At 36.5% G+C, this 24,962-nt stretch overlaps 1 protein-coding gene across 5 annotated transcripts in view; it reads left to right on the top strand.

Annotated features, from left to right (window-relative positions):
• The window catches only part of SNTG1 (syntrophin gamma 1), a 279,759-nt gene that overhangs the window by 190,733 nt on the left and 64,064 nt on the right, over positions 1-24,962 (top strand). For all 5 annotated transcript variants that reach the window (XM_072411228.1, XM_072411230.1, XM_072411226.1 and 2 more), the window contains 3 exons: positions 12,466-12,523; positions 16,147-16,190; positions 16,270-16,311. In XM_072411228.1, the coding sequence (XP_072267329.1) occupies positions 12,466-12,523; positions 16,147-16,190; positions 16,270-16,311 (144 nt within the window). The remainder of the gene's footprint in view (positions 1-12,465; positions 12,524-16,146; positions 16,191-16,269; positions 16,312-24,962) is intronic.

The following is a 24,962-nucleotide window of genomic DNA, read 5'->3' as shown; positions in this document are numbered from 1 at the left end:
CAAAATATAATATATCTGTTTTACATGCAACCATGAAACAAACTTACAGGTAATAATGCAAAGTTTATCATTTATGTAAAGGTTACTGCCTACATCACTTTATAAAAACTAGGATTTGCAACTTTTGGTCATGGTGTGACATCTAGAGGTTGGCTTTGAGCTCAACTTTTTCTTCTATTGAATGCATTCTCTAAGTTTTACCATTAGAATTTAGTAGATGACTGTACCTCTAGCTGGATGACTACTAACAACTGAATGTCCAGGCAGCATAGCAATTAGCCCTGCATTGCATCTACCATCTAAATTAAAAGAAAATTATTTTCATTTAAGTTATAATGTAAGTTTGTGATGTAGTAATTACTAAAATCAATTAAATAATTTATTTAATTATAAAAGTACATTTACCAAAGAGGAATTGCTACACCTGATCAAATCTTCTCTAAATGTTTACCTGTTTGCTAAGGTGGGATGCTTTCAAGGTGTTATGCCGGCATCAGTTTTTTAAGTCCGCTCAATAAAATTTCTGAATCCCCATTGGAAGATTTCTGCTTTGTACATGATTTTCTTTTTTTTTCTGTTGCTGTAAAACCAGTCAATCAGTTGTGCAATTAACCCTGCTACTTTAGGAATAGTGTTGCTTTACTTCCTATTTTACCAATCTGCATTGTTGTTGACTTTTAATTACCAGACTTTTATAGAAGAAGATGAACTAGAGCATTTCTCTACCCTATTCATTGTACTTGTATTCAGGTCACAATATGCAGCTAATATAATGTGGTGCGGCAAAAAGGAAAAAAAAAACTTCATTTTTAATTGTTCTATGTTACTCAATTCAAATATTTGTTTAGGTCATTAGGGTCCTTTGCTAAAATAGAGTCTTGTGAGTGCAAATATCAGTTTGTATGATGTTATTTTTAAGCCGTACTACAGGAAATTAGTAAAATATACAGTAAAATGTTTCACATTCCTGCCAAAATACTTGAAATCTTGTTAACCAGTCTTGCGCCCAATGCACCACATCCAGTTCTTGGTATTTGCAAGGATCTGCTCTAGTCTGTAAATTAATAAATCATAACAATTTTCCCATGTAAACAGCTAAATACACATGGCAAAGAAATGTTGAATTTCTGCTGCTTCCACTCACTGGACCATCAACTACAGCCCGGGTGGATTACCTCCTACGCTGCCCCCCTAAGGGTAAATTTCAAGATACTTGCTGTTTGTGGACACTAGGTTCACCCACTTATGACACCTAACTTTTCTCCAATCAAGCAATCCATCCATACTCCTGACCTCGTTGGACACATCATATGCTATCCTTGACTCACCTTCCCTTAAAAAAGCCTTTTTGTAAAACAAGGCGGGCACGCTCTTAAATGGGACATAAATGCCCTACTCTATTCAACATAAAAAAGTTCTGGATTTAAATTCACTTTAGGTAGATCAACTTGTTCAAGGCCCCTCAGTCTGCTAACTGGACAATGATGGAACACACTAACAAAATCAGCCATATGCCCTTCCCTTGTTTAAACATTCTCACTAAGTTTATCCTTCTCTTTCCAGTCTGTGCGCTGCTGCACTAGGAATTACAAAAAACAAAACCGTAAGCCAAACACCAAACAAATATAGTAATTAATGCACATACATAACATTATTAATACGGGTTGCCAGCCGGATCTGCCAGGGGGCGTTAGGAACTACAGGAGCCGCCGGAGCTCCGGTGCCGTCTCCTTGCTGTTGCTCCCCTATTAACCGTGGCCGGTGTTGATATACAGCTGCTGCACTAAATCGGGAACTTGCCCTGAAGGTAATCCACAAGGAGGAGAGGAATTTCACTTCAAGGGGCGTTCCCTGGTGGTGGGCGGAGCCATTGGGGCAGGTCTCAGAGTCCGGACTAATGTACTCCCGCTCACCACATAAACGGCCTAGTGGCCATAAAAGTTTGCCAACCCCTGTCGGTGTTGTGTGTGCTAATTTTAGCAATAAATGAACAGAAAGACAAATGCCCTGGTAGTTAAAGCAATCTCCTTTTATTTATTTTATACATTGTGTGTATACCTGTTTGCAGGCAGTTCAGCTTTTTATATACGTGTACAAGCTGTATTTAATCATTTTAGTGGATACAAACCTGAAGTTATTTGTGCTTGGAAGTTAGCTTTAATATTATTATTCAGTATGGCTTGTGTAACAGTTCTATGTGTGGACATCTTCTTTACATTATGCATCTATAAAGCAGACCAGGGTTGGATGAACTGTTAAATCTAAGCTGTGGGGTCTAAACTATCTTTACAAATCCTTGACAGGTAATAAGTTACAATAAAATACAGTATCTCCTTCAGTTTAGCATTTGGTTGTATTGACTTGGATTGCCCTTTAAAATACTTCTGAGTCTTAATTTTTTTTCTTAGCTATTTTTACTTTTTTCATTGTCACTGTACCCTTCACCTAGACTTGGATGTCCCTCTGTGCTGTTACTGTGAGCTTAGTCTGCCCTTTTTTCTTCCTATTCAGGCTGATCTTTATGTCAGTTCAGAAGTTCCCTTTTTTCAAAGTTTTGTTATAGTTCCTTTTATGCTCCAAGGTTGGGTCAACACCGAATAAATGACTTTGACAGCAATTGAATTATTGTACAACTGTACTGATCGAAAATAAAATGGAGATCATTTTTTATGCATTCACCATAACACTCTTAAATTATTTGTCCTGTGCAAATATTTCTATTTAAAGGTAATGTATAGAGTTGTGTGTATACATAATCATATGCTTCATACAGCTTCTGCCACTCCTTCGTAGTTCCATTTGGCTGCTTCGTGGAATACCAGCAACTTTAATGTGTGACCATGTAATGTCTTCTAATGTCTGGCCCAGTGCTGCACTATGGAGCTGGAGAATAGAGCAGGCTTGGGCTACATTGACAATAAAAAGTGTCAATATAAATATAAAACATTTATTCTATTTTTCACAAATCTAGCTGTACTGCTTTGCTGTGCATAGCCTGTGTTGAAGCTAGAATATACATTACGTTCATTCAAGGAAGGGCACACTCTCTTCCCTGTTTGCTCTGCAAATATTGTCCGGTTTAAAGAAATTTACCTATGTATTTATCTAACTGCCTGGAGTTTTAGAGTTTTCAAAAATTAAAGATTTATGTGCGATGAAGCAGTTTAGTGTATTCTAGATTTATTATAAACAACATTGCTAAAACATTTTTTTTACACTTTTTCTGCATCTTAAGATAAGATACTATTACTAGAAATCATACATTTTTTCCTGATTTTGCCTAGGAAACTATAAGTGTAGTCGACTAAAGAGCATAAACATAATGAATAAATTTGTTTTAAAAAATATGTGGACACATTTCAAATTTCTATTTGGGCCTCCAGACCATTCATCTGGGCTTTCCTTTACTTTTATGTTTGTTTTCATCTTCATTTGGATGGGCTTCCAGGAATTTTCTAACTCTGGACTTATCCCTACTTGGACAATTTCCTTGTTATACAGCCCATTAGTATCCTGTTGTACCTGCACCTCCGGCATCACTACATCTATGGTGTGTGATCCTGAAACTACAGGTTCTAATATGTGATTCAACCTGTACTGTTGTATATGGAGATATAATCCCTACTATTATTCCTGAGGAAGCTGCTAAAATTGCTGCGAAATGCGTTGAATGACCCCCACACACTGTGTTATGAATTTGTGAGAGATTTTCACTTTGGAGACATGATTTATTGCAATAAACATTTGTTGATCATTTCATTTCATTTTTTTATCAGCCATAACTGTCTTTATGCTGAATTGTATTTATTCTAACACAATATCCTAAATTGTTGAAATAAACTGTTTCTATGTGATTTTATTTTTAAGTAAACCCTTGAAAGTCCCTCGTTTTTGAAATTTGTTCTTTAAAAAACTTTTAAAATATTTGGTATGGTAAAATTTCACACGATCTACACTGTTCTACAAACCTTGCAAGTTTCCTGAAAACAGTACTATTCATGAAACACAAAAATTCCAAACATGACTATTGAACAGTTTTACATATTGTTCACTATTAAGGGCTGGACCCCACATAGTTTTCCATTTTTCCGTCCATTTTTCTGACCAGCTTCTGTTTTGTTTTATTAAGAATGTAAATTAATGAGGCCCTACATGCAACAAGTTGTACCAAAATGTGAGATTGTGAGGACTTTTGCTTGTGGAGGCTTATAGTTATCACCTTCTTCGTAGGCCAGGAGAGGCCCGAGTATTGAAATAATGACTTGAATCAGGGGCATTGCATTTGATTACACAGGGTTGGGGATGTTTATAGTTGCCTTTATTAGACAGCTCATTTTATTGTTTCCACGCAGGCACAGATTTATGAAAATGCAACATAATGTGGAGCAGTGGGCACAAAGATTTTAGAAGTGTGGCTTAGTAGCTCTCTTTCTTTCTATTCTTTCCTATATAAGTCTTAAGTAAAAAAATGTAATAAAAAGAGCAGTAAACCATATGTGAAATACACAGAGATATAAGGATATGTACACACAGAAAACAGTACAATAGAGAGGCATAGACACACACAGTATTAAAATCTGATCCTCTATATAAAATAAATTAGTGTTTGTGAAAACTTGGCATCCACAACCATTCTTTTATTACCTTACATAAAATATTGCTTTGTCAGCTCTGGAACTACTTGCATTATTATACAAGGGCTTGCCTTACCCTGGTTAAGGGTTAAATCAATAATAATAAAAACAAAAACATGTCTTTCATGCTCTAGAATCTATAGAATGCAGTTTTAGACTATCTTTTCAGCAGGGAAGCTGTCTGGAAATAGAAGTCATAGTCATTATCAGGATATATGCTGGGAGAACTGGCACAATAGAGATCCCAAGGCTGTACTTATACTACCCAAAGATGAATTCAGTTTTCCTTTACAAACAGTAATGCAATTCAGGTGTGAAATATGAACTAGGAACCTCAATAAAACATTTTTAATTCATACACTGAAGATTACCACTCAATAGTAGACTTATACAATACACCTTAATGTGAAAGTAACCAGTAACCCTCTATAAGTGAAATCTTAAAAAATCTGTTTTTGAATGTACTTTCTTACTTTGTGGTGACAATTAAATATTTTTTTAATAGGACATTCATACACTAATGTCTAAAGTGTAATTATGCATACCAATCAATCTGATTCAGTTTTCCTTTGATTACTATTATTTCCTTGCCTTAATAAATACCTTCTATATATGTATATATATATATATATATAAATTTATATATATCTATATATTTACAGGATAAGACCATTCACAAAGGTGTACGGGCATTGACCACGTGATTGTAATTTTCTCCCTTTAAATACATATATTAAAAAAAAATAACATCATTCAATGTATTTATTCATGGTCGTTTTATTGGCACTTGAATGCTTGATTACTGTTTTGAATGTTAGCAGTGATGGCTGCATTATGTGCCCGGGGTTTATACTCAAGTACATTTTTTTTGTTTTGTTTTTTTTTCCAGGTACAAGTAGGTACCCTGGTTTATATTTAGATTGGTTTCTTGTATATATATTTATTATATTCACAAATACATATTTGCTGTTGGTCCTGTTCACACCAATGTTTTTCTATACATTCCTTTTTGAGATGATACAATATTATGAATTTGCAAGCGTTTACGGTCTTTTATAAGCATTTCATAAATGCATAACTATTAAGTTGTCTGAACTCGAGCCAATAAGTTAGAACTGCCAACATCCCTAATTTATCAAGTACAAGGACAAACGAATATGTTCATGGGACTTTATAGGCAGTTCAGTGTATATCACAAGTAGACTCATATAAAAAAAGCAATCTTTTGTTAAGTACAAATTGTATAAAAGAGGGGAGATAAGGGAATTCATAAAAATGCTTATTACATAACACCAAACACATATCTTTACTATTGAGATATTTTAGTAATTTATGATAATCCAATGCATTTGGAGTACACAATAATCCAATGGAGTACACTATAATATAAAACAAATAAAGAGTTAATTCCCTTATATTGCCAATTCCCACATTTTACAAATAGTGTAATTTTATTAGGAAAAAAATCATATAGGTACATACCAGTAAGTTTATAATGTAGGGTGTAGCTGAACCTGGCATGGGATGCAATCATGGGGAACAAGAGAGCCCAGCAGTAAAGGAAAGGACACTCTAACTGTAACCAATATTGTTTCCAATAAGTATATGTTTTGCTCTTCTATATAAAGTGGAATCTCACTGAGGGATGGTCAGCAACTGTAAAACGTTTAGATAGTAGTATTGAGACTAATATAGGTACACATACATGTATACAGAGTCTACTTATATTATAAACCAGCGTTGATGTGCAAACTGACTTATTCCAAATATGAAAGTCCAGGAAAACAGTATATATGGGGTATATACAAGTAAATGGTATACAAGTCCAAAAGACCACCCAAAGCAACATTGTGCCTATAAAATGATATCTAAGGCAAAAAGTGTTGAATAGACATGAGTAATGCCGCTACTACAATTCCCGGCATTACTTGTGTCTATAAAATGCACGGCCACGCATAGGCAAAGAGGCCGCTGGTCTATAGACGCGAGTGATGCCGGCAATTGTAGTAGCAGCAGGGATGAGGGTCTGTTCCTCAACTGCAGCAAATAGAACCCAAAGAGGTCCCACTAGGAGGCAGAGGATCACCATCCCACTTAAATGCATCCCTGATGATTCTTGTGATATCTTCCAGGAGCTGGATATATGTTTACTATTTTGCTGATAAACTATATTGAAAAGTTTAAGATCAAATTTGTTTATTTTTTTTCAGGCTGATTTCGAATCAATGTATGTATATGTTTTATTATTCTGGTAGTAAGCGTCTCAAGCCTATGTATCTCCATAGATACCTATATTAAATCCAGCTGATTTGAAATATATTCATATCCTTATTGTTGTGGGATCTGGCATCTAACTGTTAGCAAAAATATGATGTAATTGTTTTCCTATAGGAGTTAAAACTTTGTGGAGAGTAGATAGTGTTAGGAGTTTAATGTAAGTTCAAGCTCTCCAATGTGACTTAATAAAAAGTTGTATATAACAAATTGTCTTAAACTTATGACACCTTAACTTATCATAACGGTGAAGTTTTAGGAGTGGAGAAATAACAACAAAACATATGTAGCGTGTATAAACTGCTGTAAAAATCTTTTTAAGGGCACTGCATATGTCCTCCTACTAGCCTAGCAGGAAAAAGAGAGAAATATGAGAAAATAAGAAGAGAGTGCAGTCTAGACATAGTTAGGTAAGAGACTCTTAACCATGCAAAACAAGAAAACCAGTTTCCATAATGATTGAACCTGCAGGAGGCTGAAGAATTTCTATCCAAATCTCATACTGGCGCTTATGTGGGGGCTGAAAATTCCCCTGCCCTAATTTGACAGCTCCATGTACCAGGATGACCAATTACCAACCCGGTCATGAAGAAAGGGCAGGAACAGGCCTGTGGATCATACAGGAATGTGGTATAATTGAGGAAATGTGGAATTGGGTGACTTTGTTACTGCACACACATTCTAGGTCTAAAGTGTAGTATGAACAAATTGAGCCTGGGCAAATGTAATTTGTTTCCACAAACAAGGATGCACTGATTTTCTCCAATAAACTAGCATATTCAATATAATAGTCTCGTCAGAGATATATACAAGAACTAGACCTTAATTCAGTGATCTCTGTATTACCCGCTGTGCTGTACTGGAGGCTGTAATTGTCAGGCTTTGATTAGGTGTTTCCTCCCCACTCCACTTTCTCTATGCCTCTAATGCGTGTGATTATGACTGTGTTCTGTTACTTTCTCCTTCCCCATGATTTTCCATTTTGTACCCATCTTTAACTATCATTTATGTGTTTCTAGCATCTTTGGTCTTCTCACCATTAGCATGAACCTGTAAAGTGATAACAAAATAATGAGGCCACTATCAAAAAATGCTACCTTGCTGTCATGTTGGCCCATTTCTTTCAATACTTTAAGTCACAAACCTTAACTCTGACCTAATCCTACATTGTATTACCATTATTATTATTAATATTAATTTTTAATAATAATAAACTGTAGTTATAAAGCACCAACATAATACATAGTGCTGTAGATTATAAAGGAATTGGAGATGACAAACGATGACACAGGAAGAGAAGAGGACCCTGTCCAAAGAGCTACCAATCTAAGCAGTGGGGAATTTTGTAATCAATATATTTGTATCAGATATCCATAATAGCAGTCCTTGTTATTTTCCCATGACAAGTTCATGTCAACTCTTCTTTGTAGCATTAATGGCACTCACAGAAAATTGAGTCAGTTTGTAAGTATTGGATGTCATGTTACATATATCTGTGCTTTACTGCCCTAGACTAGTAAGGTGAATGGGTTATTCAGTCTTTCCCGGTCAAGGTGTTTGTTGATCACTACAGACAGAGTAATATTACAGATTGTGTTGCTTTGTATATTTCAAACATAAACTTAAGGGCAGTTTTCTGCAAAATCCCAAAACACACCATTCATGTCACAACTTTACTGTATCACTACTGAATAATTTCATAGTAAGTTTGGAATCACTTTACACAAAGTTACTGCTTTGCCAAGGTCGGAGTTGGATTAAAAACAGAATGTGTTGTGTTTTTGCATTGTATGGCCACCATTAGAGAATAAATGTACCCTTTGAAATGTTTTAACCTTGCCATGGTAAATAAGTTACCTTTGTTCAACCCACCCCGCACACACTTTGCATACTTACAATTGTGTCTGCAATTTATGGATTTTTTACATTCTGCTCAAAACTAAATTATCTGGCCTCAACTGTATTGTAATTTACCATAGGTTTATTTGCAGTAGGCACTTGGGTTTTTTTTTTCAAACACAGCTGATTTAGAAACACACATTTCTCACACACATTTGATATTAGCCTATTGTAATTTCCTGTAAAAGAGCATTGGTGGAGGAATCAGCAGTATGAAGGGAAAATCAGGATCTGGTATATTGATGTGTGCTGACAGTGAACATAATGGTAGTAAGAGAGTCTGAGGATAGCTCCCTGCTGTTTTCTCTGTACAAGGCCTCCTTAGTGTATCCTAATAATCGTGCTCATAAAATCTTTATCTTTAGTTTAAAGTGTTGAAAGAGTCAAGGTACTAAGCATAAGGGGGAGCAAATACTGTCATGATTTGCTTCCCTTTGATAACTGATTTCACTGGAATTTTTTTACTTTAGTGTAATAAAGGCCTAATTTTAAAAATTGTTTAAATAACAATGGAGGTAGAAACTATATATATATATATATATATATATATATATATATATATATATATTTCATAATGTCATGTATCCTTAAAAATGCCATCTCATAACTAAGCAACTGCTTTTTTTTTCAGTTTTATTCTTTCAATTAAAACTTGAAGTGTGAAAATAAAACCCTCCCACCTTCTTCTACACTGACAACCAAACACAGACATGCAGTCTTGTACATACAGAAGTGGCGTCTGCTGCAACAATCTGGACAACAAGTAGGATTGTGAGACTTCTAGGGTACTTGTTAATATGTTCAGTTAGAACATATTTCTGGTGTGAAAAAGGGTTATAAGTCTCTGTTCAGGAGACACTCAACACATCCTGCCCCACTCTATTAAAAGAAAAAAAGTTTATATGGCTGCCAGTACCCCTATTTAGAGAGATCTGCCCTTTACTTGCTGTCTCAGTGGTTGCACAATGGTGAATGTCATCCAGTGCAGGAACTTAGCATCAAATGCACAGTCACACACAGATTTACTATAGTATAGATTTACTATTTGCTACAGTAAAAGTGCATCATTACATTGTGTTGGGTTGCTGTTCATAATGTTTGGCCCCACAGCACATCTGAATGTGTTGTGTGGTACCATGTATTGCCCATTAAAATTGTGAGTGAGATGTATAAATATAAAGGATGAGCTTCCAGTCAATGGTATGATCCTTCTTTTTTATTATCTTTTTAGGCAGGGTTAAATTATGGTGGCACGAAGGAGATGAGTTGTGCAGGGAGGAATATGAATGGGTACCTATACTCCAGGAGTCTAAGGCAGAGCAACTCTAACACAAAGTTCCCAAATCCCAAAACAGAATTTGCTTCTACAGTGTTTTTACTGAATGCTGCTTCTATCAGTAGACAATTAAGGCAACCCAGGTACTATTGGACAATAGTGAGGCAGGTACCAACCAAAAGCGACAGAGTCAACACTAAGACCAGAGAGAAGTGTGTGTAACATGTAAAATGTATAATGTCATTGTTAAAATTCAATGCCAGCTATTTATTTTTGGTCTTTGGTCAGCACAACTGAAACAAACAACAAGTCAAAAGAAAAATTCTCATAAAAACAAGGACAGCAGTAGGTACAATAAATCTACACCTTCTCCACTATTAAAAAGAATCATTTTATTATTGTCCATGTCTCAGTTGAAAAGATTTTATTTTAGTTTCTGTCCTGGTGACCTTACAGGAAGCCAGGGGAAATCTAACTTAGAACATGGTCCCGCAAGTGCATTGGCATAACAGATACATATACACATCAACATGTGTTTTACCACAATTCACATTACATGCATTTTTGGTCTTCATAGCCATTCATCTTTAAAAGCTCCCCAGATGCACCTCACAGTGAGCCACAATACATTCCATCTATTGCTATGAGCTGCATATATTAAAGTACAGCATGCCTAATTTTTCTGTGGATTGTGATTCAGATGGATCAATGCCCCAATGCAACGCACAGCCATATTGGGATCAGGCCCTCAACAAGGATTTCAACCTCTACTGAGATGTTAAAAAATAAAGCTTTACACAGTAACCCCATTTAAAGATTTATTTGAAAGTATATGTCATCATTAATTCCCTAGCACAGCTCTTTCCCTCCTTTATTTATAGTCCCCTCTCTTCTATGTGAGTGATCAACTAATCTCTGTACTGGGCTTGCATTTTGAGCCCACCTCTTCCCCTACATAAGCTTTCATGTACCTTCCAGGGGTCAAGGAGTAAAGATTAAAACCAATACAGGTAGTCCCCAGGTTAAGGACATCCGACATACAGACGCCTCCTAGATATGAACAAGCTTCCCTGCTCGCTGTGTTCAGAATGCATGTTGGATGGGGAGAGGGGGCGGTTTGCATGACTTGCAGAAAAAATCTTTTGCCAAACACAGCTGAGGTTGTGGGTAAGCTTAGGGGGGTGAGCTCTTTCTGCAGCCTCTTGTAACTCTTTAATGACCAAGACAAATGCTGCAGTTTTTTTTTCTTTTTGCATATAAAAGCACAGCTTTCTCCAGAAGATAATAAATGTTCAGGCTCCAAAACCGCTGTTCCGACTTACATACAAACTCAAACTTAAGAACAAACCTACAGTCCCTATCTCGTATGTAACCCGGGGACTACCTGTACATGGGGATACTGACATCACCTAAAAGATAGTGGTGTCCAGCAGCACTTGAATAAATGAAATAACATGCATGATGTACTTTAAATGCACAAGTATTTGTTGAAATGATTGTCTTGGTGACAGGGTCTCTGTAAATGCTGCAGTCTTTGTTTAGTCACATGATATCACAGATCTTTTTTGGGTTCATTTTAAGGCGATGGTTAGCTGTCCTTATTCTTGTACAACACTTCACTGTACATTACTGGTCTCCCCAGTGTGGGTTGGTTCATGCTAGGGAGCAAATACCTCTTGTTGATGGTATTTTTTTTAGTTGCTAGATGCTGCAGCAAAGCTTGAAAGCATGCTGGAGAGTCAGATTACAGCTCTCATTTAAAAATTGTGCCCTAGGTCTCAAGAATTTGACACAGCCTTCTGCACCTTCCAGTCACCAATTCCTTTGTTCCTTAGGCACCCTGTTGATTAAAGTTGTGTGCAGGGAAGTATGCTGGATCATTGGAGACCCAAGCCACAGTGTTGTGAAATCAGCAGTCTGACTCTCCTTTGTGATGCCAGCCCAGGTTATTTTTACCTTAAACACCAACACAGGTATTACTTTATATGTAGCCTTACTGCTTGGTTGGGAGTTGCATCATAAAAGCAAAACTGAATACAAAAATAAGTTTATAAACTGTTACCATACTTTTTCCTGTATTCTATGGAAAGGTTTGTATATTACCTCCCAGTCTTTCTGCGCACATGACAATAACCAAAGCAACGCTCTGTAAGAGGTAATGTCAGATTTAAACATTTCCACTAAGGATATGGTCTATGCTCGGATGTAAGACAAGAATACAGGTCACAGCAGTTCATATGCAACTCATTTGCCAGACCAAGTGTATTTGTTTGTGTGCAGACTGGGATGAAACATTTTGCTGAATTTCTGACAGTCTTACAATGCCTTTTATAATGTTGTTTAAATCTTCAACTATAATTTCTATTTTATTTATTTTTCTAGGGAGGAGCGGAACATAATATACCAGTTGTTATATCAAAAATATCCAAAGAACAAAGAGGTAGGTAGATGCATATTTGGATTCATTAAAATTAATACATTTCTTCATTTCTGCTGAATTTCAGAAATGTGTCAGTAGAATGTTTAGGAAAACTGAAAGAGTCATGTAGGCTGCCAGTGTTAAATAATATTCTAGAAATACTAATATCCTGGCTGCTATATTTATCTTCCTGCTTCACCACTTCATGTCTGTATTTGGAATATGCATCCATATGCTTGTCTTAACTTTGACTTTGAAAGGGACAGGTCAGTAACAAAAATCTTAGCCAATCAGTCATTTAAATCTTTAGAAGGGGCTTTTCTATTAGGAATGTATCACTGTACCTGGTATAGATTAAGATCTTCTTCACTGGAAAGACTTGGCAATGCTGTCACTTGGGATATCACTGGACTGAAACTTTTAGTGGAATACTCTAGACAGCATTAATGTATATTACTTTCCTTTCTTTAAAGTGTATTTTAAAAACCTGCTCAATTAGTGATACTAGAAACTCAGCTGAAATGATAATATCCAGCCAGACTCAGTTGTCAACAATTGTCTTAACTTCCACTTAAAATTAAAAACAACGTTTTTGGGAGAAAACAAAAACAGACGTTTAAAAATGCTGAAATCCTTCTTTAAAACACTTTAAATACTTTATTCTGTTTCTACAATAAATATTTAACTTTGTAAAGTCACAAGCAAGCCGAAAGGAGTATTGGTTTGATTTGTTTCTATGATTTTACCCTGCCAAGATATTTTGTATTATCAGAAACTGAACTGAGCAGAGATAAATTTCTGTTCATTCAAACTTTTTACAAACTACTAAAAAATATACACATAGTTTAATTTCCTAACAGCAAAAGCTGTCTGGTATTCCGTATCCTCATAATTTTCAGTTTTTATGTGACTTCAAATATATTAAGTTTAAATGTAAAATTGTAAGGACCTGTTTACAGTATTAGACTGTGTTATGTTGCACCTTGCCACACCATGTATTTGGGTAGCCCATGTTATTGAATGGGCTGACCAACGCTCCCACTATCATGCCTGCTGCATTTCACTTGCATTCGAACACAAGTGAAAAAGAGAAAGTTTGTTGGGGTGTACCATAATGCATACGTTTACACACTAGTGTGAATGAGCCCTAAATAAATTAATTAAAACCAGACATTGAAAAATAAACTGAATCAAAGCCAAGCAAAAGGTTTACTTTATCAAAACTATATTCACAATAGTTATTTTTCTGTTAATTCATCAATAAACTATATATTATGCCACATCCCAATATCAACATTACGAGCTAAAAACTGGTTTAAGGGACTTTTCAGGCATATTTAATAAATAATAACTACATATATTTAAAAAAGAAAACTTTTACATTGTATTAAAAAAATAATAATAAAAACAATTATTAAATGAAATCAATGAACAATGCATAATTGGTGCTCAGCGGTAAATTGGTCAAAGCGTTTCTCTGTTACCACAAGACAACAACCATGGGACCTATGAAATTAAATCAATATAATCCAAATCAGTTACGTACATTATAAATACAGTTTTCAAAAACAATTTGATTGGTTGCACTTACAGAACTCTATAATCCGGATCATCAATTACATTTTAATTCCCTCTCAGCACCTCATTGGGGATTGGACAAGTTTCATCAGGAGGGAAGGGTAAAGCCAACACCACCAATTACGAGTATATGTATATGCTTCGTAATTGGTACAGATAGGTTACATAGGAATGACTTTATTTAATACTGGTGTTTAACAAAACAGCAGTAGAGTGAAGGGAAGGTAAGTATTTGTGATTCCACTATTCAGATAAACCTGCTGCTTTACCCTTAATGTGATGTTACCATTATAAATGGATGCCATGGGTCATTTCACCTGTAGAGGCCTAGAATCCTTTACCGGATGACATCCTTTGATATCTTACAGGCAAACCAACATTGCTAATGCTAAGCCCAGTTGGTCAGTTTAGAAATTTAGAGTGCCATACTAAGTCCATGGTCCAGCTTCAGCACTCACCAGGCATCAATCTGTTATGGCATCACCTATAGCAAGCTCCCACTCAGCCTTGGTTGCCCCCATGACTTCAGTGTGCAAAGGTTGGGGTCTGGAAAGGACTGGCAGAGGACCAGGAGACCACAAAAGCAAGACTGGGGACACAAGAGTTAGTCTGAAAGTCCAGGGTCAGTTATTAGGTGATACACAGTAAAGAAAAGTCCAGCAGAGGCAAGTCCAGGAAACAGAGCTAATGGACAAATACAGGTTGTCAGTCTGCCAAACAAGATGTGCAAGGGTTAGGACAAGCAGTCGGCAGCAGGTACTCCCACAGAATAGTCACAGCACTCGCAGGTTAGACAAGCTAAACATTACAACTGGTGGCTGGGAGCTGAAACTTGTAGGGAGAATCCCTTGTGATTCAGGGAAATGGTTAAACTTGATCTTTGGTAATCTAGTAGTGCTTATCTTGGAGAATGTAATAACAATACACTAAGGGTTTGGTTATAAAGCAGTTGAATGCTTTAAAAAGAAAAACTCAATCCTCAGATTATTGCTTTATAAACAAGCTTTTCTCGCTTGCCCCCAAGCACATGAAGCTCCTTTCATTTTAATTCATTAGGAAAAAATAGGCTGGCAGTATAAAGTGGTGTTGGGCTTTCCAACTATTTTCAACATAATTTCACCAATCTGATGGACACCACAGGCGCCTGACTGGGGGCTGCATTTACTGGAGCAATGTTGATTACATCCTGCAGTCTTCTTCATTGTTCAAAGAGCGGTATTATGATGAAGTGGCCCCTTAGTGTAGTAGACCACTTTTCATTGTGCCTCAGCTCTCTGACCTCAGCTTTCTGTATTACAGATTAATCAATAATGTTCAAACTCAGGAATGGATCAATCTAGGGTGCATTTCTTCTTCCTGGCCACCCATTGCCAACATGCTCTCTGCACAGCACCCCTTTGGTCATTGCAGCATGAAACTATATTTGTATAAAAAAAACTATCAGATAATAAGAAGAAACATGCAAGTATTAAATAAGATATTTCTTTTGCCAGTGTACTATAATTAGCTTGCCTGGAGAGCGGTGACTCTGCAATATGTAAATAAACCCCATGCATGCATCCATTTCATTTATCTTTATAATGATTTTCCATGTGGGTTTTTTGCTTGATGAACAAAGTACACATAGTTTTTCCAAGAGTCTGAGAGTCTTTGCAAAGCTTTCTAGTCTCTGTGTGATGACTGGATAATGAAAAAATAAATTATTACTTGGGGAAAAATTAAAGGCAAATTGAATTATACCACTGTGGCAGATAGATGCATCCTTCTTCACGCTAATCAAGAAAATGCAATCTCTGAATACCAAAATTACCAAGTGTGTGACTCCTACAACTGCCCATAGGAGACTTAAGAGGATTAATGTTTTCTTCCCAGACGCTCTACTTTTGGCAGCTTGAAAATGAGTTTCTGTATCTTACTTTTGGCTTTCGCAGTATGGTAAATAATCTTTTCAAGTAGGGGGAAAAATCTGATTTTTTAACATTTTCAACAATCTGTTCCTTACAAGCACAGCATTATCTAATGTTTTTGCATGTTAAGTAATCTGTTTGTATTTGTATAATTTACAGCAGAGCTCTCAGGACTTCTATTCATCGGCGATGCTATTCTACAGGTAGGATTGTTAAATGTTTCATGTCCTGTATTTTCACCAACCATGGAACATAAACAGTAAATTTTGTGTCTTATTCTAGATCAATGGCATTAATGTGAGGAAGTGCAAACACGAAGAAGTGGTAAGATTTTTTTCTTTTGTTATAAACTGAAAAAGACCTGTCATTAAATTTTATGAGTTGTGTCTAGGTGCTTATGCCTGGGAGTTTGGAAATCTCAAACATGACTTGTGATTGATGCAGGTAGAATATTCCAAAACATGATGGTGTCTTTATCCTCTAACTATTTAGCTTTGAGGCCTTTGTTCGTAAAGTCATATATATCAATGGCTGGAAAACCACTGTCCTTAATCAATAAAGCCATGAAAAGAGCTGTAACCCATACCATATAAAACACATGGCAGCCTTTAAAGGACATTTTGGTTTTATCACCATCACTTAGAACATAAAACCTTAAACAATTATTCTAAAGTAACTCATTAAATTAACAACTTTCATTTAGCAACAGCCAATTTAAACTATTTGTAAAACTTTTCAGGTGTTAAACTGAACTCCAGGCAAACAGCTAAAAACAAAGTTAAAAAAGCACATATGTGAACTGTGCTGTTTTTTATTAGTTAGAGATATTTATTGTTATGTGATTGAAAAGAGGCAGTAACATTTTACAGGGATATACAGCTATTGCAAGTCCTTATATATTTACCAAAGTAATGCCCTCTTTGTAGCAGGTCGTGAAGATAAAAGCGCCATTCAAACAAAATTAAATTAATAAGTATATGCTGAGATTGTAACAGGTCATCCCACACCCTCTTTCTTTTTTACCCATATATATATATATATATATGCAAATATTTGCTCTGCAAATAAAAATAAAAAAGCAGCCTAAATTTTCTCCCAAGCTCCTTGAAATCTCTGTTAGTGATATACTTATCCTATTTGGCAATATTTCCCAAGCAGATTCATTTAGTGAGAGCTATTATTGAATGTGACACTTTTGTTTTATTATGCTGACCGGCTTGCATGACACAGATTACAATTACGGTTTTTCCAACTATAATATATTCATACCATTTTTTTAGCACCACCAGTCATTGATTGGTGGGAATGCAGGAATATTTTGGATAGACATTAAAGAAACAGTGATCCATTCAGATGTTTATGGGAAATGTGCTTGTATTTAGGAACTCTCATACATACCAGAGAACTTGGTGCTACAAAAAGTGATAAACAGCGCTGAGCTTTTGTTCAGCTGGGCTGTCTGGTGGAAGCCGAGCAGTGGCTCTAGAGGGGTTTCAAGGACAGAAGTGGCATGCGGTAATTATATTGATTTTCAGGTAACAGGTATGCCCTTACTAAAACTTAAATATAAAATATTTAATAAAATTTAAACTCTATAAATAAAAAATCGCAACCAGACGGGTCTTTTATTGCAGAAGTGATATGGGATGTTCCTTCTGATCACCATTTTTTAATTATGCTCACCTGTCACAGTTCCATTGTGGACACCACCATCACATTTTTTCTTTTTTTCTTGGTTTTGGCCATGTTGATCGGCCAGGATAACGTAATGACCCCCTAGGGGAACAGGAGTTCATTCAGCCCCAGCAGCCCCAAAGGGAACATTCACCTTTCCAATAATGGGAAAAAAAAACAAATAAATTAAACAAAAAAAGAAAAACGGTTTATACCCAAATATCTCAACTTCAGTAATAATCACATTAGTGAAGCTTGGCGTGTTTTGGATAACAGCATAAGAATCTTCACCTCTTGATATTATCTGACTGTAGAACTTTAGATAACATGGCAACATAAGCTGTGTTTACAACATTTTATTGCACATTTCTGTTAGGAATTGTACTTGACAAATGCTTTGTTTAATGTGTGCCAGTTTCCGTTGTCTGCATGTGCTTAGAGGACAAATCAGCAAATCACTTTTTATTGTGTTTTTGCCTAGCTTTCGATAATTAAAATGTCTCTGACAGTTGATTCTGTTACGATTTCTATGTGATTTACAAATAGTAATCTCAGATTAAATAGGAGCTTTTTTCCTTTGTGTAATTTGTCTGAAAATCATTTATATATAAGGGATTGTATTTATTCTTTTACTCCGATGTCATATTGTGCTATTTTGTTTATTTTCTAAAGTAAGTCTGCTGGCTAAGATTACCTTGTCTACAGAGAAAGGTAACGGATAGCCATTAGGAAGCCTTTGCGTATAGGGATAGGTGAACCAAAAAATCAAGTACAAAATGTGTTGTTGATATATCTATATGTTTAAAATTGTATGTATGTATGTATATATGGATGTGTGTATGTATGTTCCACCATCACTCAAAAACGCATGGAGACATTTCAACTAAACTTGCCATACATATGACTGAGACTCATATTGGTGCACCTGCCATCTTTGTACAGCGCTGTGCTAAATGTCAGAGCTATATTTGGATGAAACGCATAGAAATATTTCAACCAAACTTGCTATGTTCCACCATCACTAGGAAGCACATCACCAAACTTGCCAAACTTGCTATACATATGACTCAATGTGAGTGCACCGCTGATCACTAGGAAACGCATGAAGACATTTCAACCAAACTTGCTATACATATGACTGAGACTCATGTGAGTGCACCAGACATCTTTGTACAGCGCTGTGCTATATGTCAGAGCTATATTTGGATGTATGTGTTATAAATATATATATAGATGTGTTTATGTGATCACTAGGAAACGCGTAGAGACATTTCAACCAAACTTGCTAGACATATGACTGAGACTCATGTGAGTGCACAGCTGATCTTTGTACAGCGCTGTGGTATATGTCAGAGGTATATTTGCATCTATGTATGTATGTGTGTATGTATTGCTCAGCACAGTGCACCTTTTGCTTATATTTTTACATACTTTTTTTGGACTCTAATATAGGATTGCAATTAATAAATACCTGGGCAACGCCGGGTAATCAGCTAGTAATACATATATGATTACCTATAGGCATTAGGTCATAATACTTGGTAGCATGTGCCCTGTTATTTAAGGCTATTCAGAAATCAAGCTCACTACAGGCTTCCATGCCATGGCCTTTGATAGGTTACTGTATGTACTAAATACAATTACAAAACGAGTGTGAAAGAAGTAATTACGGCTGTCTACCTCAACTATCAGTGCCCCTCATTCTCTTTAGCTTTTTAACTCTCTTGATTCTCTATGTTGACAGCACCATACATCATTCATATGCTTGAATTTGTCACTTAACTAACAGATATAGCACCCCCCAGCCTGAAACATGGGATGTTTCCCTAAATGAGATTTATGGATTTTAGATACTTAGGCCTTTTGCTGTTTCATCATGACTATGGCCCTGTGCACAATAAAAGTTTCATTAAGACATAGTAGGTTGTGTTTGTTGTGAAACAGAGTGGTATGCATTGAGCTTTGAACCCTAACCCTACTGAATACCTTTGGAAGAAGGAACTTTGCCTTTCCTGATCTGCAGTGTAACCCTGCCTGATCACAAATATTTAAAGCCCAACTTTAGTTCCACTTTAAATCCCCCTTAATCTGCCTTAGTACTTTGATGATTTCTCCCCACAGGAATATCTGGGTTTGTTTGAACCTACCTTGGCCTTAAAGCGGACCTAAACTCAAATTTTTACTTTACATAAAAGGGTAGACATCCCTTTTATATAAAGTAAAAAATATTGTTTTTTTTTAACTACTACACACTTAAAAAAGGGGGGACCTCCCCTTCCTGTCTTCTCCTTGTCCCGATCTCGTATCAACGCAGTGTGAAATCGCGCGACATACCGAGAAGAGGGCTGAAGATGGTGGCACCCGGCACTTCCTCCGCAGCAGGAAGAAGAAGAATTGCAATATAGCACAAGACCTGATTGAGGAAAGCGCCAGTGCTATCGAGGGATCTGTAGAATTAAAGATGTGATTTTTTTATTTTTCAGTTTAGTTCCGCTTTAAGGGCTACTTACATTCTTGTAATTATAACATAAGCAATACATCCAATTCTGTGGCCTTATCACAATACTTGCAGCATCTCTGTAAAGTTTGGAATGTGGAAGCAAAGGCATAGGAGATGATGGAGTGATTTAATCTGATGGCATCTACTCACCAAACACTCTGTTTTAAAATGACCCCACTAAGTATTAATTGTTTGTGATCCTAATGTTGCTAATGCTGTGAAGACTTTATGCTTCACTTAGGATAAGTTTTAAAAAGCCTGGAGGCAACCCACACAAACACATTAGGAACATGCAAACTCCTTGCAGACTTGCAGTGTCCTGGCCAGAATTTAAACCTAAGAGCCAACCCTGCAAAGGCAGGGAGAAGCATCCGTGCCACCCCCGTTTTCTGGTTTAAATTGTTTCATTTCCCCACTTTGCAATGTTGATTAGGTTTAAGTATTATGTATGGAAAGTGATCCCACAAAGATTACCACACAGGTTTCAATTTAAGAAATATTGTTTCTTTCTAGCTAATGTTAGTGAGACTCTGAAATGTGTCTAATGGAGAGAGCAGAAAATGGCACAAATATAGGCAGAGATAAAATATTTACTAATTAAATTAAATATTAGGATATAGAGGATTTAAATAGTTAAAAGTTAATGTTTATGTGGTAAAATAGCTTCAACGTATTATTTATGTGTGTAAATTAAACATTTTGCTGTGAAAATGATCATGAAATAAAATATTGAATGCATGTAAATGAACTCATGCAGATTTGTGAATTGAGTCTATTATTTACCACAGATTTAAAATATCATGCTTATTGCTTGAAATAAGTCTGTGGTTTGTTTAGCTGTATATTAGCTAAATAAACCTTTATTTTAGCTGCCATTGTATAGAAACTTTGATCCTTTAGCTGTATTTTCTTTTTGTGACTACATTTAATGGCTCTATTTTTTTTAAATTAATTTTTGATCTTGAGCCATAGCTTATTAAAGGTACTTGAGGCATTTTTCTTCTTCCATTCTATTATCTATGTAATTAACAGCAGTTCTTTTGAACTAAATCTCTGAGAATTATTACCAAACTTGTTTGAGCCTTGCACAATATCTTAACCCAAAGAGTTTTTGAAAAGAAATTGACTTTTCCTACTGTGATAAACAAAGCTGTAAATGTTTTCAATGGGGATTAATGTACCTGTTACTGAATATATAGCTGGTAACCTAAATAGTGAAGGCTGATCATTATAATTATCAACAAAGGACACTGTAACCTTTATGTTTTCAAAAAATGTCTGAATTTGCAGCTTTTAGTTTAACCGCTTCATCTTTCAGTCTTGTACTAATGGAGCAGAGCAATTTTCACATTCCTGAACTATTCCCCAGCACAATTGGGTAATACAGTTATGTGTTTTTTTTTCTGAGTGGGGAATGTGCATTTCTTATAGTAATAATGTTATGTAAAATTGTGTTTTTTAAATGCAATCCTTAGCTGTTTTTAATGGCATTAGTACATAAAATTACACAGCCCTAAAACTACCAGAATTGATTTACAGGATTCACAGAATAGAATTCTTTGGAATTTGCCACCAAGTTTGGAATTTGGGGGGATTTTTGGGGGGAAATTAAAACAAACAACAAACATGTTGGCAAAATAAACCCAGGCATATGTGCTAATCACTATTGCTCACAAGTTATTTAGTTATTAAAAACAGATTCTCTTGTTTCATATATTAGGGCTCCCAACAATCTCATTGAATGGCCTTTTTTCTGTGGTTTGTGTTCACTTAACTTTGGTCTGTCTGCCTCTGCACAGTGGCAATCAGAAGGATTGTAAATGCATCCCCGTTTATGAATTTTGTTTATAATCTTAAATGCCAGGAAATATACATTTTGATTTCTGTGTTACATTGCAATTATGCCAATAATAGAGATCACAACCTGTTGGAAACTAGCAGCTCCCATTATGTTTTGTAAAGCCCACTTCTACTCCCTACCATATCATTCTAAACAGCCAATTGTGGAAAGCAGGATGTGCAGTACATACTAAAAAAATACTGGTACTTTCTAGTTATAAGTCCTTCTCTTTACACTTTAATGAAACATATGCAGAGATTGCCTGCTTCTAGCAGTTTATAATCTGCACTGGAAAAATGTAAAATCTGTGTAACATGCAAAATATTCATGATGACTCCTGGCACTGAAGACATTAAATCAAGTCGACATATAGAGAAAATTCTTCTTTAGTTCTAAGTACTTGTCCTCAGTAATAGTGCAGAAACAGAAAGACTAGAAGTTATGCAATGTTTAAGGTTGTGTACCTTTTTAATGATACCCCTCAAAGCACTGGGGAAAAAAAGAGCAGGAGCAAAAACAAAGCCTAAAAGAAACTTATAGAATACATCTGCCTGTAGAAGTACAGTAGTAAAATTATCAGGATAATCAAAGTTACTTATCACTTAGGAGCTAGCCATGAGGCCAAGGAATAATTAAGGCTTTGTAGACATGACAGTTGATTCTCACCTGATACAAACAGTTGGGCTCCTCTCGAGCGAGAATCTGACATACAGAGGTTGCTTGACGTCACACGACTGCAATAGAAGTGAAGAGAGGAGAGCACAGCAGAGTGCCGCTCACTCATGGTGCTGCTTCTCCCCCCTCATTATTATTATTACTATTAATATTAATAATAATAATAAACAGGATTTATTTAGCACCAACATATTAGGCAGAGCTTGACAATAAATAGGGGTTGCAAATGACAGACAAATACAGACAGTGACAGATAGACAGTGACACAGGAGGAGAAAAAGACCCTGCCCTGAAGAGCTTACAATCTAGGAAGTGTGGGGGATGTAACACAAAATAGGAGGGGGATATGTAGTGGTGGGAAGTAGTAATTAGTTTTGAGTGTTCTTTTAAATGAGCAGAAAGTAGGTGCAAGTGGAATAGGACAAGGAAGACCATTCCAGAGAGTTGGGGCAGCTCTAGAAAAGTCTTGGAGCGTATGATGAGATTGTGAGTGAGGGGAGTATTTTTCTATCAGGTCTGAAGGGTAAGTGGGACAAGAACTATGGAGGGATTTGAAGGCAAAGCACAGGAGCTTGAATTTGATTGTAAGGTGAAATTGAAGCCAATAAAGAGAACAGGACAAAAGATGATAAGAGTGTGTACAAGGATTTTGGTGGTATCTGGGAATTTTGTAGATTTTGTACAGGTGAAAGTGACAGAACCTGGAAATTTTTTAAATATGGGAGGTAAAGGAGAGGGCAGAATCGAGGGTGATGCCAAGAGAATTAACAGTGTTGTTAACAGTTAGGAATATGTCAGGGGGAGATTTGGAATGTGAGGGGAGGAAGATGAATTGTTCTGGGTAAACTGAAGGACTGAGGTAGACAATTCAGGGGTGGACAGATAGATTTGAGTGTCATCAGCATACTGATGGTACTGTAAACCAAAGGAGGATATGAGACTACCGAGAGAGGAGGTGTACAGAGGACCGGTCCAAGGACTGACCCTTGGGGAACCAACAGGGAGAAGAGTGGGGAGGAGGAATTACCATTGAAAGAAACTTGAAAGGAGCAGTCAGACAAATAGGAAGCAAACCAAGAGAGAGCAGTGTCACTGATACCAATGGAGCGCATGATTTGTATTAGAAGGGGGTGATCAACAGTGCCAAAATCAGAGGAAAGATCAAGGAGAAGGAGGAGGGAAAAGTTGCCTTGAGACAGCTCTGATGAGGTTATTGGCATCTTTAGTAAGGCCTTTTTTGGTGGAATTGGCAGCTCAAAAGCCAGACTGGAGAGGTTCAAGGAGAGAGTTGGTGCTCAGGTAATCGGTGAGTCTTTTTTAGACAAGGTGCTCAAGGAGTTTGGAAACATATGGGAGAAGGATGGGAGTATATGCTCTTCATAGATCAGAATGGCCCTGTATGTACATTGCCTGTTCGTTCATCTTTCAGTTGTCGCTGGAAACTATCATGAAAGATTTTTTCCATCGACAATAATTGTATGTGTGTACACAGCCTTACTTGCCATACAAAGGCAAGTCAACAAGTTTGTAGAGAGCTAGTTATCGGGCAGGCAGGGCAGTCTTCTGTAGATTTGATAACAACAAAAATCTACAATCTATACATTCTGCAGTATATGTTGATGACAGGCAGCACCTGTAAACACAGTATACATTATTTTAAAATTTTGCTTGTAAATTTGTACTTGAAATCCTAATAATGGGGAAATAAAAACACATTTTTTTATGCTTCTATTGTCTTCTTACTAAAACAAAAATTTGATCTAAACCAACCTTTCTTAGGAAGGAACTAAACTTAAAACACACAAAAAAAACACACTTCCCTCCAATCCCGCAGGGCTGACCGGTCACTCTGGGGGTGTCCGGCATCTGGTCCCACATTGTCCCGACATTCATCCCAGAGCCAGCGCTCCGTGCGCTGCCATCTTCGTCTTCTCTTCCGGGTTCCGGGTGCCAATATGCACATGTGTGAAATTGGCAATTTTTTTTCATTGAGCAAAAAGGCTCTGTCTGCGCATGAAGGATGCGCAGAAGGAGCGCCCAAGAGCCTCCCGGGATGCCTGACGTAGGTATCCCGGGAGGCTTTGCACTCCCATTCATTACGACAAGCTAGGCAGCTGAGAATTAAGAGGTGGTTCTGCAGCCTTTAAAAAAAAAAAAAAAACAGATTTTTTTACTGTACCCTTTTAGGTAGCGTCAAAATTCTGAGTATATGTACGCTTTAAGAGCCCTTAAAATAACTTTCAGGGCTTGGAAAACCCTGCTATTATTACTATATACATAGCTCGC

Source organism: Pyxicephalus adspersus, chromosome 5 (assembly GCF_032062135.1).
Source record: "Pyxicephalus adspersus chromosome 5, UCB_Pads_2.0, whole genome shotgun sequence".
Classification (NCBI taxonomy): domain Eukaryota; kingdom Metazoa; phylum Chordata; class Amphibia; order Anura; family Pyxicephalidae; genus Pyxicephalus; species Pyxicephalus adspersus.
Note: the sequence above shows the minus strand (reverse complement) of the source record. Positions and strands in the feature narration are given on the sequence as shown.